Source organism: Gadus macrocephalus, chromosome 16 (assembly GCF_031168955.1).
Source record: "Gadus macrocephalus chromosome 16, ASM3116895v1".
NCBI classification, from domain to species: domain Eukaryota; kingdom Metazoa; phylum Chordata; class Actinopteri; order Gadiformes; family Gadidae; genus Gadus; species Gadus macrocephalus.
In genome coordinates this window covers 28,694,446-28,708,529 of record NC_082397.1, presented here as the reverse complement: position 1 = coordinate 28,708,529, position 14,084 = coordinate 28,694,446, and the positions used below count along the sequence as shown (strand labels likewise).

General features: G+C 44.8%; 1 protein-coding gene across 7 annotated transcripts in view; it reads left to right on the top strand.

Moving 5' to 3' along the window:
- ttll4 (tubulin tyrosine ligase-like family, member 4) overlaps positions 1-13,269 on the top strand; it is a 91,274-nt gene extending 78,005 nt beyond the window's left edge. For 6 of the 7 annotated variants that reach the window (XM_060074672.1, XM_060074670.1, XM_060074668.1 and 3 more), the window contains 3 exons: positions 4,659-4,726; positions 4,897-4,958; positions 12,608-13,269. In XM_060074672.1, the coding sequence (XP_059930655.1) occupies positions 4,659-4,726; positions 4,897-4,958; positions 12,608-12,791 (314 nt within the window). In that variant the 3' untranslated portion in view covers positions 12,792-13,269. Of the gene's footprint in view, positions 1-2,106; positions 2,232-4,658; positions 4,727-4,896; positions 4,959-12,607 lie in introns of those variants that run through there. The other variant, XM_060074671.1, reaches the window with a different exon arrangement.
- Positions 13,270-14,084: the final 815 nt, after the last annotated feature.

Here is a 14,084-nt window from a genome sequence, read left to right as displayed (position 1 = left end):
CGTCTTGGACTCGAATAGCCTTCTCCACAGCTGAGAGGGTGCATTTTAATGGCAGATGTTAAGAAGCTGCGGAATTGCAAATATGTGAAAGAATTATTCTGAGGGAGACGATACTTTTCTTTGAGCTGATCAAAAGACAACAGAGTGCGATCCATAACTAAGTCCCCCATTGTCCTTATTCCACTGTCAGACCACAAAGAAAAGGCATGGTCCACCAAACCAGGGGAAAATCTTGATTTAAGTGAATAGGCGGGAGGAAAGAGATGAAGCCTTCTTGGTTTGCTAATTTTCTTGGCAGTCTCCAGACTCTAAGAGTGCTCTGTAGAATACAGTTGCCCTTAACATTATGACTAACCCATTTTTTCTAGGCGTATCAAGCATTACGGAGAGGAATAGGGGCCATTTGGGCAGCCGCAAAAGTGAGGCAGGTAGATTTAGGGTCGTCTTTAAACCATTGCCATAAATAACTGCAGAGGCATGCAATTTAGTATCGTTTAATATCTATTGTTTAATATAACACCAAGACCACCTTCATTGAAAGGGAACTTCAGTATGGTAAGTCTCAGCCTAGCCCGCTTTTTGCGCCAAAGAAAGGAAGATGGAGAGCTGTTTATAACAGAGATAAGCGAGCTGGGATCATTTTGAAGGGGTACAAAATAAATCCTTGGAGTATGGTCATCTTAAAAAGGTTTACTCCAAGAGAGACAGTGGCTGAGTGGTACAGCGCGCCAGGTCCTCTTTAATTCTGTGAATCAGGGGAACAAAGTATGCTTTATACAGGCAATTGATAGATGGGGTGATATGTATACCCAGCCCTGTCCCGTAACCCATTTCTTGTGGCACGTAAGGGCAAGTGCATTTTTTAGGGTTTGTTCATATAAAGGCTATTTATGTAAGAGTTTCTAAATGCTGCAGAACAACCACTTTCCTCCGCAAAATCACACAAAATAGATATATTTGCTATTGATCAGCAAGCTGTCTTCTCTTCTCTCGGACAGCGAGTTAACAGACTCACAGCGCTGCAGCGCGAACATAGCCTCCTGTCACTCACTCGCAGTTCGGTCTCTGGCAGTGATTCGGCACTAGTCTCGATGCTCTGTGTGACGGTGTTAGCTAAAGGTTAGCCAACACAGCTAGAATCACAAGTGCAGCGCCGCCGTCGCCGGTTTAGATAGAGAAGGTAGACGGAGTAGTGATGGAGGAGTGCGGTTTGGAAGTACTTTAGATTAAAGCAAATTACCAAGGAAAGTCAAAAGAATCATTTAAAGTCATATGCAAATGAAAGAACAGGGTTTTGGGTTTCATCACTGTGCACATGCACAGCAATAGCGGACTTTTTCATGAAATTGCAAACTATATATTAAATGAAAGCTGAGCCTCCACTGATTCCGACAATCTAAACCATATCATTCTGGGACTAAAACTCGCAAATAACAACTTAAGAAGAAACTTCCCCCTTTCTTTTAACAACCAAAAATGAAATTTTACCTTTGTGATTTATGTCCACAAAGTTGAATCTGATCTCATTAAACCACGATAAACAGATAATCCAGCAGCCAAATTTTGCAACTAAACATGGTGTTTACAATAAATTATTAAGAGAAGGTTGCTTAGGAAAAAGGTAAATTACCCTCAATCAGAACATTGAATATTTCCCTTGCACAACAATCTTTCTATTGGCACCGAGATGTAATATTATAGCCCAAGCAGTTTTGGAGGTATACTCTATTTACTTTGGTTACGTTCTTTTCTGAAAAAACGTATCTCCTGGTATCGAAAATGGTGTAGAATATCATTTTTTTTCCAGGTATAGTATCGAAGTTAGAAAATCCAGTATTGATTTTGATTTGATTTGATTCAACTTTATTGTCACTAGCAGATATAGCAGTATAGATACAAAACTAATGAAATGCAGTTGACATCCAACCAGAAGTGCAAAAGAAGCATTTAAATACCAAAATGTTAGCCGTTTAAAAAGTGCAGTGCTAGACAGTGCAGTTCAGTATCGTGACAACAGTACCATAAACGCGATTGTGATCATTAAGTTAGATTTACAAGAAACGTGAAAGTTAAAAAATACATTGTGGCAACCCGTCTCTGGCACAGCGCCCCTGGAGGCCAAGGGGGCAGGTTGTGGAGGCGGTGTACCACAGATTTCCGACAGATGGCGCCAGTAAGAACATCGGTGCCAATCATTGAAATGCGGAGCACCTGAGGAGCAGGTGGGAAGCATGCTTTAAAAAGCATGCTTCCACACACATTGGGCTCTCCTGGTTCGCGTGTGCGGAGAGACCAGTCTCGTGGGTGATGGGATTCCACCCGGAGGAAAAAGACTGTTGATTCCTCCAAAGCTGAGTTTTTTTGGTTTGCTTTGTTAGATTTATCATTTATGAATGAATAAAGCCATTTTGGCTTTAACTAAGCTCCAGTTGGTGTGCTTATTGGAAGGAGGCGGGTCACTCACCAAGCCGGGTTGCCACATATGGTGGAGCATGCAGGCAGCTCGACCAATCTACGGACCATTTTTTAAGTGAACGCCGACTTCCAAATGGAGGCAATCCGACCACGCAACTGTTTTTCCTTTTCAATGGATGAACGAACCCCAACGCAGAGCCTCGACCGAGCCACAGGTTTTTCAGGGGACGCCAGAACACCGATGCAGAGCCCCAACAGAGCTGCAGCTGCCACCCAGAGAGAAACTGAACTCCTCCTCCTCCGAGAGGCGGTCCAACGGCTCGAGCAGGGGCCCACGTTCAACGAGTTGAACAAGCAGATCCAGGAAAGCCCCGAGGAGAAGTGCACCCTGAACAGGGAGATCCAGGACCTCAAGGACATGCTGGAGGTTAAGGAGCGGAAGGTCAATGACCTACAGAACGGGATGGAGAACCTGCAGGAACAGCTTCGGGACAAGGAGAAGCAGATGGGCAGCCTGAAAGGGAGGATCAAGTCGCTGCAGGCGGACACCTCCAACACGGACAGCGCCCTCACCAGGTTGGTGGAATCCCTCGCTGAGAAGGAGCATATTATCCAGCGGCTGAAGGAACAAAGGTTCCAGGATGACCAGAGGAAAGGTGAGGAGCTGGTGGCCAGCAGGACTATGCTGGAGAAGATGAGGGTGGAGCACAAGATGGCCCTGGAGGAGACTGCCGCCGGAAACGAGGCCTAAAGCATGGACTGGTCCCGGGAGAGGGAGGCACTGAAGGCCCAGCTGTCGGGTTTGATGAAGGAACTGGAAGAGAATCGGCAGGTCGCCCAACAGCTGAGCTTCAACGTCGGACCCCAGCCCCAGCCAATTGAGACTCGTCAGGACAGACGGGGAACAGCGCCACCTGGACGGGCAGCCCAGCCGAGGCGACGCGTCCTAGAGGTGGAGAGGAGGGATCGCATCCGTCAGTTCAAAGAGAGGGAGGAACGGGAGCACCTGATCCGCAAGAGGAACTGGCTGGAGGTGGAGAAGCGGCGTCTGGACGCCGACTGCATGGAGCTGCAGTTCCTGGAGCGTGAGCGGCAGCGCATCCGGTTTGAGCGCCGGCGTGAGCGGTACGGGATCCAGCGGGGGCGGGACAAGCTGCGCCGGCAGCAGGAGCAGCTACGCTTCGGGCAGGACTACCGGTCCGGCAAGAGGTCCTACAGGTTCCAGGGGGGACACTGGCCGGGGCAACGCCAACACCCTATCCAGCCTCGACGCGGGTTGCTGGTCAGTCAGAGGTGCACCGGGCCTTCATCAAAGGGTGGAGGAGTGTGGCAACCCGTCTCTGGCACAGCGCCCCTGGAGGCCAAGGGGGCAGGTTGTGGAGGCGGTGTACCACAGATTTCCGACAGATGGCGCCAGTAAGATCATCGTGCCAATCATTGAAATGCGGAGCACCTGAGGAGCAGGTGGGAAGCATGCTTTAAAAAGCATGCTTCCACACACATTGGGCTCTCCTGGTTCGCGTGTGCGGAGAGACCAGTCTCGTGGGTGATGGGATTCCACCCGGAGGAAAAAGTTTTTTGGTTTGCGTTGTTAGATTTATCATTTATGAATGAATAAAAGTGCCATTTTGGCTTTAAGTAAGCTCCAGTTGGTGTGCTTATTGGAAGGAGGCGGGTCACTCACCAAGCCGGGTTGCCACAACATATCTTTGCTACTACCTTGGACATTTAGTTATTTACATTTGCATAAAATCCAGATGAAAGCATGCAGGTCTACATATAACTGGGCGATAGCTTTAATAGGTTGCAACGGTGGACTGAAATCACTTCATGGCACGATGTGACCATTTGGTAAATAAGTAAACAAAGAAGAAGTTTGTTATTTTTTATACACTTACATATGTGGAAGCTAACATTCAGCTTCAGTCTGAGCTAGGATGAGTTTTCTGAGTTTCCCAAAATTAGGCCAGGTGCCTGGCAAAAAGAGGCCCGTTCACAATTCTGATATTAATTTGGGCAAGTGAACATTATGTTCGGGCAAGTCGAACATGACCCGTACTTGCCTGATGGGCAAGTGCTTTTGAAACCTTAGTGTCAACCCCTGTATAATGACAGGTGTGTTGCTATAGTATGTTGTGTTGCTATGGTGATGTGTTGCTAAAGTAAAGTTTGTTGCAATAGTAACGTGTGTTTCTGTATAGCAATAGTTTGTTGCTATAGTAATCCGTGTCTCCTCCCACCAGGCGTCTCTCTGCTGAGGTCTCTCTGTCAGAAGAGTGTCCACCTGGGAACCAGCGACCCCACCCACATGGTGAGCAACAAAAAATTGATAAGGAATCAGTCTGATCAATCTCTACATCACTAACTGTGTGTGTGTGTGTGTGTGTGTGTGTGTGTGTGTGTGTGTGTGTGTGTGTGTGTGTGTGTGTGTGTGTGTGTGTGTGTGTGTGTGTGTGTGTGTGTGTGTGTGTGTGTGTGTAGTGGTCCAAATGTAGTTATGTTTCTAGGTTTGAAACCAAGAGAGCCGATCTCAGCTGTTCCAGGTAAAGTCCCCAGCCCTTCACAATAAGTCACTCACACGTCTCATCAGCCCTTCACAATAAGTCACCAACACGTCTCATCAGCCCTTCACAATAAGTCACCCAAACGAGTCTTAAAAGTATTGAAATGTATTCAATTAAATTTCCCCAAATTACAGCCTTAAAAGTATTCAATTTCATCATCAAAGTCTTGGTTTTTTTTCCTGGAGGTCTTAAATGTCAATAATCTCTGCAGTATCAATACGCAAATACCAGCTGCGTTTTCTGCGAATTTCCTTCCTAATGGCATCATCTCTCTATGTTCTCCTGTAATCAAACTCACACTAATGGTTGGGATCGAAACCCGGTTCTCTCTTTCCGGTTCCACTTTTTTCAAAACCCGAAAATCATTAACGTTTGGGCTTATCGGTACCACTATCGAGTCCCGTCGTTCATTTATTAATTTTTTTGTCCCGTAGAGCCTGTAACGTAATGTTGCAGGGTGTCCGCGGAGGTCTTAAAAGTCTTAAAAAGTCTTAAATTCATTTTTCTAAATTTAAGGCCTTAAAAAGTCTTAAATTCGTCTAAAATGTCATATGCTGGTCTTAAATTTATAACTCGGAGGTCTTAAATTTGTCGGGGCAGGGTAATTACATTTTTATTTTTCTCGCGGGACTTTTCGGGAAGGAGATGTACGAGGGGCTACTTTCTTGCAAGCTGCATATATAAACGGATGTCTGCGCGCTTGCTAGCTAGTCTGCAACAATGGGTAAATGCAAGTTCAACGTCAGTTGGCTGGAAGACGTCCGTTTCCGAGGTTGGCTATAGCGTCCGTTGCCAACCCAGAACAGGCCAGATGCATTCCGTGCAAAAGTAGCCTACATTCAAGCTCGGCACCATGGGGATTAAGGCTGTCGTCAGCCATATGCAGAGCCAAAAACATAAAACCTCTGCCAGGAACCACACACAGACCCCAGCCATTTCTACGTTTTGCATCTCTGCCCCGGCGCCACCGCCGCAGACGGTCCGCGCTGCTAGCACTGACCTGAGGGTAGCATTTGGTGCGACACCAACACTGAAAGCGGAGGTGTTGTGGATTCTAAACACAGTGGTCAAGCACCAGTCCTACAACTCGAATGAGGGGATAGGAGATCTCTTCGGTTTGATGTTCCCTGACTCTCAAATCGCGAGCACCTTTACTGCTGGAAGGGACAAAACGGCGTATATAACTCGCTTCGGACCAGCGCCTTTCATCCGAAACGAGCGAATCTGCAGCGTCAACAAGGCTGATTTTGTTTTGATATTTGAGACGTTGAACCACGCCACTAAAAGCAAGCAACTTGACGTGCACGTCCGATATTGGGTCGGAGATCGAGTGCATTCCCGGTACTTGGGCTCGCAATTCATGGGGCCCCACATATATGGGGGTAAAAGGGATGATGATACATAATATTTTGTAGACAATATGCAGAATCTTTTCACTTACGAATTAACACGGTTGGCTATTTTTGCCAGCACGCCACCCTAGCCATATTATGGGCAACCGTGTTCCCCTTGGCTGTGATTTGAACTTTGAATTCCTCGTAGGAGTTCATAATAATACATTGCTCGCCTTTGATGAAATACAACGCTCTTGCGCGATTTATTTTGCATAAGGGTGATTCAAATGACGCGAGAAACACCCCTTTTATGTGAACGTGCATTGAACCTAAAGCGGAAAACCTGGTTCAACTAATTGAATCTAAAGTGAGCGTCGTGGTACCATTTAACTGTGATTGCGAGTTGCGGCTCCGTCGAGCCAGGTTTTCCCAAGAAAGCCTGGGTATGTTCAACGAGGTTCGTGGTATACCCCCCAGGTCTTACTGAAGGCATTTATTTAATGGTGAAAATATTATTAATAAGTGGCGTAAATATCGACAGTGCAACCGGTGCAGCTGCCCGGGGGCCCAGACGCTGTCACCCCCCTCTCAACAACTTACAACTTGGGTGCACCATAAATACGTGCTGGTGCACCCAAATTAAAAATGTAGGCGCACCAGTGCACCCAAGGAAAAAGTTAGTCCGGAGCCCTGGAGTATCACTTTATGTTCAATAAACAGACAGAAAGTAAAATTGAATGAGTCTCATTGAGTGACACACATGCTATGCTTGGGTTGTAATACAGCGGGATCGCCCCCGCCATCGCGGGTTTAAGGTCTTAAATTTCATTCAAGGTGGTATTAAAAAGGTCTTAAAAAGTCTTAAATTTGACTTGCTGAAACCTGCAGATACCCTGTGTTGTGTCCCTCAAGTCGCGTCACGGCATTTAAATCAAATAAATCCAATCACTGCAGCGTGTCCACCAATGTTTTTGAAGGGAATTGTAAGCAAACAGGTATTACAAGTAAAACAAGTGAAGTCTGGCAGTTTACTTTTCTCGTGAGGATGGCTGAACGTGCAAAAAGGGCAAAAATAATTTATTGTAAAGGGGGGAACACAACCTCAATGGCCAAGCACATTAGCATTGTGCATCAAATAAAGACCAAATGCAGTACCTTCGACTGTCTCCGAGTTGAAAAGACTGTCTCCTCAGGGACGCAGGAAGTGGGGTGCTCCGGGTGCTGCAGCACCCCCCCTAGTGGACAACAGACGCAACTACAACACTTGAACTCAGGCAATGCCGCGGTTTTTTTTTTTTTTTTTCGTCATCCGATTACACACAGCACTACGTTGTGCATACCCCCCCCCCCCCCCCCCCCCGCTCAACAATTCAGCAGTCAGCACCCCCCACTTCATATGACTTCCTGCGTCCCTCCTCCTTCTCCTGTCGCACCACAGACGGGCCCGTCTTAAACATCCACTCAAACTACGAGCGGTAATCGCACACACAGACATTGTCGCTAGCCCCGTCAGTCAACAATAGTAATCCAATTGTGAAATCGGTGTTGTAATCAGCAGCATGCAAGCTAGTTATCTCAAAAAGTTAATAAAGTTTCAGATGTGCTGCATGATGATGTGTTGAGGTTGGCTCAGTAAAACGACTGTTATCATGATGCGTTCAAATGTAACATAAAGAAACGGTAAATTTAGTTTTTGGTGACAAACATGAGTAATACTGTATTACTCATGTTTCTGTAGTACTAATACAGTTGTATAGTGCTCTAATCATTTTAGTTTACATAACTAAAACTAATGATGTCAATATTTATTAAGAATTACGTATTTAATTTAAAATGCAATTATTTATTTCCTAAATATTTTCCTCATCACTAAAAATGCTTCGTATTTCCGCCAATTAATAGAAAAGTATCGATAGTGGTATCGATAAAGACTCGGATCGTTAAGGAGTATCGAAAATGGTATCGATATCAATAAATATTAATGATCCCCATCCCTAGTCATGGTAGGATCAGATCGTGGTCTAAACCGATAAGAGAAAGAGCTCGGTCGGTCCTTTGCCTCTGATTGGTTCTGGTCCTGTTCACTGCTTGTGTTATATTTTTTAAATTGCGAACGACCTAAGCGCCAGGGTAACTGAAACGGATAAAGAAAATAAACGCGACAAAATAACGTGGAAAATTAAGCGAGGTAAAAATATAGTATGTTTTTTCATAAAAAAAAACAAAGCCTACTGTTCCAATCTGCCCTACTACTCAGAGTAGTTATTTAGAGAGTCTGAATGACCCGCACAAGCCCTTTTTATTTGGAAATGTTTTATTTTGCCAAATTTCTTAGTTTAAAATTTTCAGAAATTTTCAGCTCAGCGAAAAACTTGAAACACTTTATTTTTATTTTTATATATAATTGTGCTTCAAATAAAGACAAGCGTTTCTCTACACCTCATGCTGCGTTCCAGGGACACTTTTTAGGAGAGACGCCGAGATCGTTTAATGGCCTGTGGCATGTGCCACCGCGACCACTGACATACCATGGCATATGCCGTTCTGGAACGGTAACTGCCGTTCTGAAACGGTAACTACCGTTCTGAAACGGTAACTGCCGTCGCGACCACTGACATACCATGGCATATGCCGTTCTGGAACGGTAACTGCCGTTCTGAAACGGTAACTACCGTTCTGAAACGGTAACTGCCGTCGCGACCACTGACATACCATGGCATATGCCGTTCTGGAACGGTAACTGCCGTTCTGAAACGGTAACTACCGTTCTGAAACGGTAACTGCCGTTCAGGTGGAACGGTAACTGCAGTTCCCAACAATGGTATGTGACACCAGCATAACTCCTCCGTATAATTTCAAGACAGGTATTGCCATAAATGTAAAGGTATATATATTTGGTATTTATTGACACAATATCACAACATAACGCCGTAAATAAAGGGATTTACACGTTTCTCTCGTCCGTGCTGTTGTTATGATATTTCCGATCTGTTTGTTGTTGCTTTTGTAATGACAGATGCTTTTGAAAACAGCCGGACTTGCTCCGGTGACGGTAGTTATAGCCTAGCCTTCTAGGTGGCCATAGAGCTATAGTCTATTGCTTTGTTCCAATATCCATACTATCCGCAGTCATTATACTTTATTTTAGTATGACTTCTTTTAGTAGGCCTACGTAGTGTGTTGCAATTAAGATCAGGGCGAAAGGAAGTGTAGTGAAAGGACTCGGATGGTATACTCAAACGGTCAAACCGATGAGTGTGGATTGATGTACACCTTTCGTGCTCCACGGCAGCGATCTAATAGCTACGTAGCTGAAGAGGCGGAGCCAGGCTGAGCCAACGTCGGCGCATTTTCTTTAATAGGTCCATGCATTTTCCACGTATCCTGCATTAATGGAGTCATTTTGTTGTTTTAATAGCTTTATAACTACTATGTGTAAAGAGTTCACCGTTCAAAGCGAGATGTTTATTGCGGTTGCGATCGTAGTTTCCGGTTAGTGCACCAGAGCCAGGTCCCTATAGGGGTGGCACTGTAGGCTATGGCTAGACAGTCATCCATTTTTCCACTCGTGTTTTATCAAGATGTTCTAGTAGCGTAGCCTATAATAAAGCCTATACTGTATGACTGCTTCAGCTCATAACTATTCAATAGGCCAAATATTAAGTTTTGCATTTGTTGTTATTGGTGTTTAACCAAATAATTTAAGCAGGCCTATAGGTTCCTATCATTTAACCCTGATCCAGTGTCATAAACCTTTCTATATCGACATGATCCAGTGGTATCATGGCATACAGGCCAAAAGTTTTTCCGCTGGCAAGCCAATTATGTTAATCGGAAGTTCCATTTCCTACTGGAACCACCGTTTTTCCGCTGGCATGCCACTCATGTAAAATGGTATTACCAGTTTCTACTGGCACCTACCGTTTTTCCGCTGGCATGCCACTCATGGAAAATGGTAATTACCAGTTTCTACTGGCACCTACCGTTTTTCCGATGGCATGCCACTCATGGAAAATGGTAATTACCAGTTTCTACTGGCACCTACCGTTTTTCCGATGGCATGCCACTCATGGAAAATGGTAATTACCAGTTTCTACTGGCACCTACCGTTTTTCCGATGGCATGCCACTCATGGAAAATGGTAATTACCAGTTTCTACTGGCACCTACCGTTTGCCAGTAGATATTCCTTTCCTGTGTTATTTGCCCGTTCATACACACATACCACTCATGATTCACAGCTACTCAATCATTCTTATAAAAACGGTAGGTGCCAGTAGAAACTGGTAATTACCATTTTCCATGAGTGGCATGCCATCGGAAAAACGGTAGGTGCCAGTAGAAACTGGTAATTACCATTTTCCATGAGTGGCATGCCATCGGAAAAACGGTAGGTGCCAGTAGAAACTGGTAATTACCATTTTCCATGAGTGGCATGCCATCGGAAAAACGGTAGGTGCCAGTAGAAACTGGTAATTACCATTTTCCATGAGTGGCATGCCATCGGAAAAACGGTAGGTGCCAGTAGAAACTGGTAATTACCATTTTCCATGAGTGGCATGCCATCGGAAAAACGGTAGGTGCCAGTAGAAACTGGTAATTACCATTTTCCATGAGTGGCATGCCAGCGGAAAAACGGTAGGTGCCAGTAGAAACTGGTAATTACCATTTTCCATGAGTGGCATGCCAGCGGAAAAACGGTAGGTGCCAGTAGAAACTGGTAATACCATTTTACATGAGTGGCATGCCAGCGGAAAAACGGTGGTTCCAGTAGGAAATGGAACTTCCGATTAACATAATTGGCTTGCCAGCGGAAAAACTTTTGGCCTGTATGCCATGATACCACTGGATCATGTCGATATAGAAAGGTTTATGACACTGGATCAGGGTTAAATGATAGGAACCTATAGGCCTGCTTAAATTATTTGGTGAAACACCAATAACAACAAATGCAAAACTTAATATTTGGCCTATTGAATAGTTATGAGCTGAAGCAGTCATACAGTATAGGCTTTATTATAGGCTACGCTACTAGAACATCTTGATAAAACACGAGTGGAAAAATGGATGACTGTCTAGCCATAGCCTACAGTGCCACCCCTATAGGGACCTGGCTCTGGTGCACTAACCGGAAACTACGATCGCAACCGCAATAAACATCTCGCTTTGAACGGTGAACTCTTTACACATAGTAGTTATAAGGCTATTAAAACAACAAAATGACTCCATTAATGCAGGATACGTGGAAAATGCATGGACCTATTAAAGAAAATGCGTGTGAGAAACGTGTAAATCCCTTTATTTACGGCGTTATGTTGTGATATTGTGTCAATAAATACCAAATATATATACCTTTACATTTATGGCAATACCTGTCTTGAAATTATACGGAGGAGTTATGCTGGTGTCACATACCATTGTTGGGAACTGCAGTTACCGTTCCACCTGAACGGCAGTTACCATTTCAGAACGGTAGTTACCGTTCCAGAAAGGCATATGCCATGGCATTACCGTTTCAGAACGGTAGTTACCGTTTCAGAACGGTAGTTACCGTTTCAGAACGGCAGTTACCGTTCCAGAACGGCATATGCCATGGTATGTCAGTGGTCGCGACGGCAGTTACCGTTTCAGAACGGCAGTTACCGTTCCAGAACGGCATGTGCCATGGTATGTCAGTGGTCGCGACGGCAGTTACCGTTTCAGAACGGCAGTTACCGTTCCAGAACGGCATGCCATGGTATGTCAGTGGTCGCGGTGGCACATGCCACAGGCCAATAAACGATCTCGGCCCTACTGCTTTTTAGCCCGTAAGTTACGAGCTGGAACTGGGAGTGAATCAGTCTGGTACGAGTTCACGGGTAGTGAGTTGCGGGTTTGTCAATGGGTGAATTGCCTTCAATCAGAACACATGTTCTTTAGCGCCATCTAGTAGTCATATATGTATTTCTTTCAACAATTTGATAGTTGGGTTTGATTGTTGGGTAACGGTAAGGCTTAGGCTGTTTGGGTCTTGGCCTTACAGAGGCAAGCTGTCATGTTGTCATGATCGTTCAAACACTTTATTTGAGGTTTAATCTTGTGTTTGATATATTCTGCCAAAATGGATGTGATGTAGGTATTCAATTTAATTTGAAGTGGTATTAAAAAGGTCTTAAAAAGTCTTACATTTAGCTTTGACAATCCTGGGGACTCATCAGCCCTTCAGAATAAGTCACCCACACGTCTCATCAGCCCTTCACGAAAAGTCACCCACACGTCTCGGCAGCCCTTCACAATAAAAGTTATTTCTCCGCAGCGTGGCCATCAGCTGGCAGCGCCGCATCCACTCTGAGGACGAGGAGGACCAAGAGGATGGTGCTGATGAAGATGTTCTGGACAGAGAGGTCCACTCCATCTCCTCCAGCTTCCTCCAGATCAACTCTCCCACCTCCCCTAGCCCTGGCTCCACCCCCACCCCCACCCTCAGCCCTGTCCCGTAACCCACAGCCACGCAGCTAGTTAACGACCCCAACTATGAACCCTACCAAGACAACACCCACATCACTTAGCCTCTAACCATTACCCCTACCAAAACACCATCCACATTGCTTAGCCTTTAACTCTTACCCCTACCAAAACACCACTCATATCACTTAGCCTCTAACCCTTACCCCTACCAAAACACCACCCACATCACTTAGCCTCTAACCCCCACACCTACCAAAACACCACCTACATCCTTAGCCCCGCCTACACCCATCTCTTGCTCCATTGTCGTCACTAGGGCATCAGAGCTGAGACCCGGTCCTGGTCCAGGACGGTCTTGGTCCAGGACTCTTTAAATCAGAACCAGTCTGGACATAAAGCATTCATGCTGCCTCCATGTTTGGACCAACAAGTGACACTCAGCCTGTTGGCTCATCTGTGGATATTCTTAATATTCTAATAAAATGTTCTAATAAAATGCTTTAGTGTGAACCTTGGTTTTGTTAATGTGGTTTATATTAAATCTGGGTTATGTTAATCTGGGTTTCATTTAATGTGGATTATTGATAATTTGTGTTTACTGTTCAGTGTTTCCCCCAGAAAATGTCTTAGTCAAGGTGGTCAAGGAGCGGGGGGGGGGGGGTCTCAGTTTCAATTACATTGAAAAAGCTTTATGGCACGACCATTGTTGTAACAGTTACTGATGCATTATTGATCTTTATTTTTTACACCTGATGGAAGTATGTTTTCTTTCCATACGAGAGTTTTCTACTTTGTTAATGCATAATAATTAAAAAATCTTTATAAAAAAATATATAATAATATTTTTTTAATATACATTGGTAGCCAAGGCGGGGCCCTATTGTTAAGGCGGCCGCCTTAACTACAAAGTACTGGGGGAAACACTGCTGTTAATCTGGGTTTCAAATGAATGTGGAATTATGTTAGTTTATTTTATTTGTATTGTAGTTAATGCGTGTTTATAGTTGACCTGGGGTTATAGTTAATCTGGAGTTATAGATAATCTGCGATAAAAGGGCTTGTTAAACTGTAATGATGGGGTCTAGCTAGAGACCAGCCCACACCCCACCTAATGAAGCTCTAGGGAGGAGAACCAGGCCTCAAAAGAAAGACATGGGGTGGGGTGGGTGTGTGTAACTTTCTCTCATAACAGACGATATGAGACTCGTTGAAGCGGTGTTATCCCTGTGGTTATCATGGGAGTGTATCAGAAGAGGACATTGGACTCCATGAAGATCTACACGACCAGCGAGGTACCAGCTCTTAGAAGGCCGTGAACATCAGGC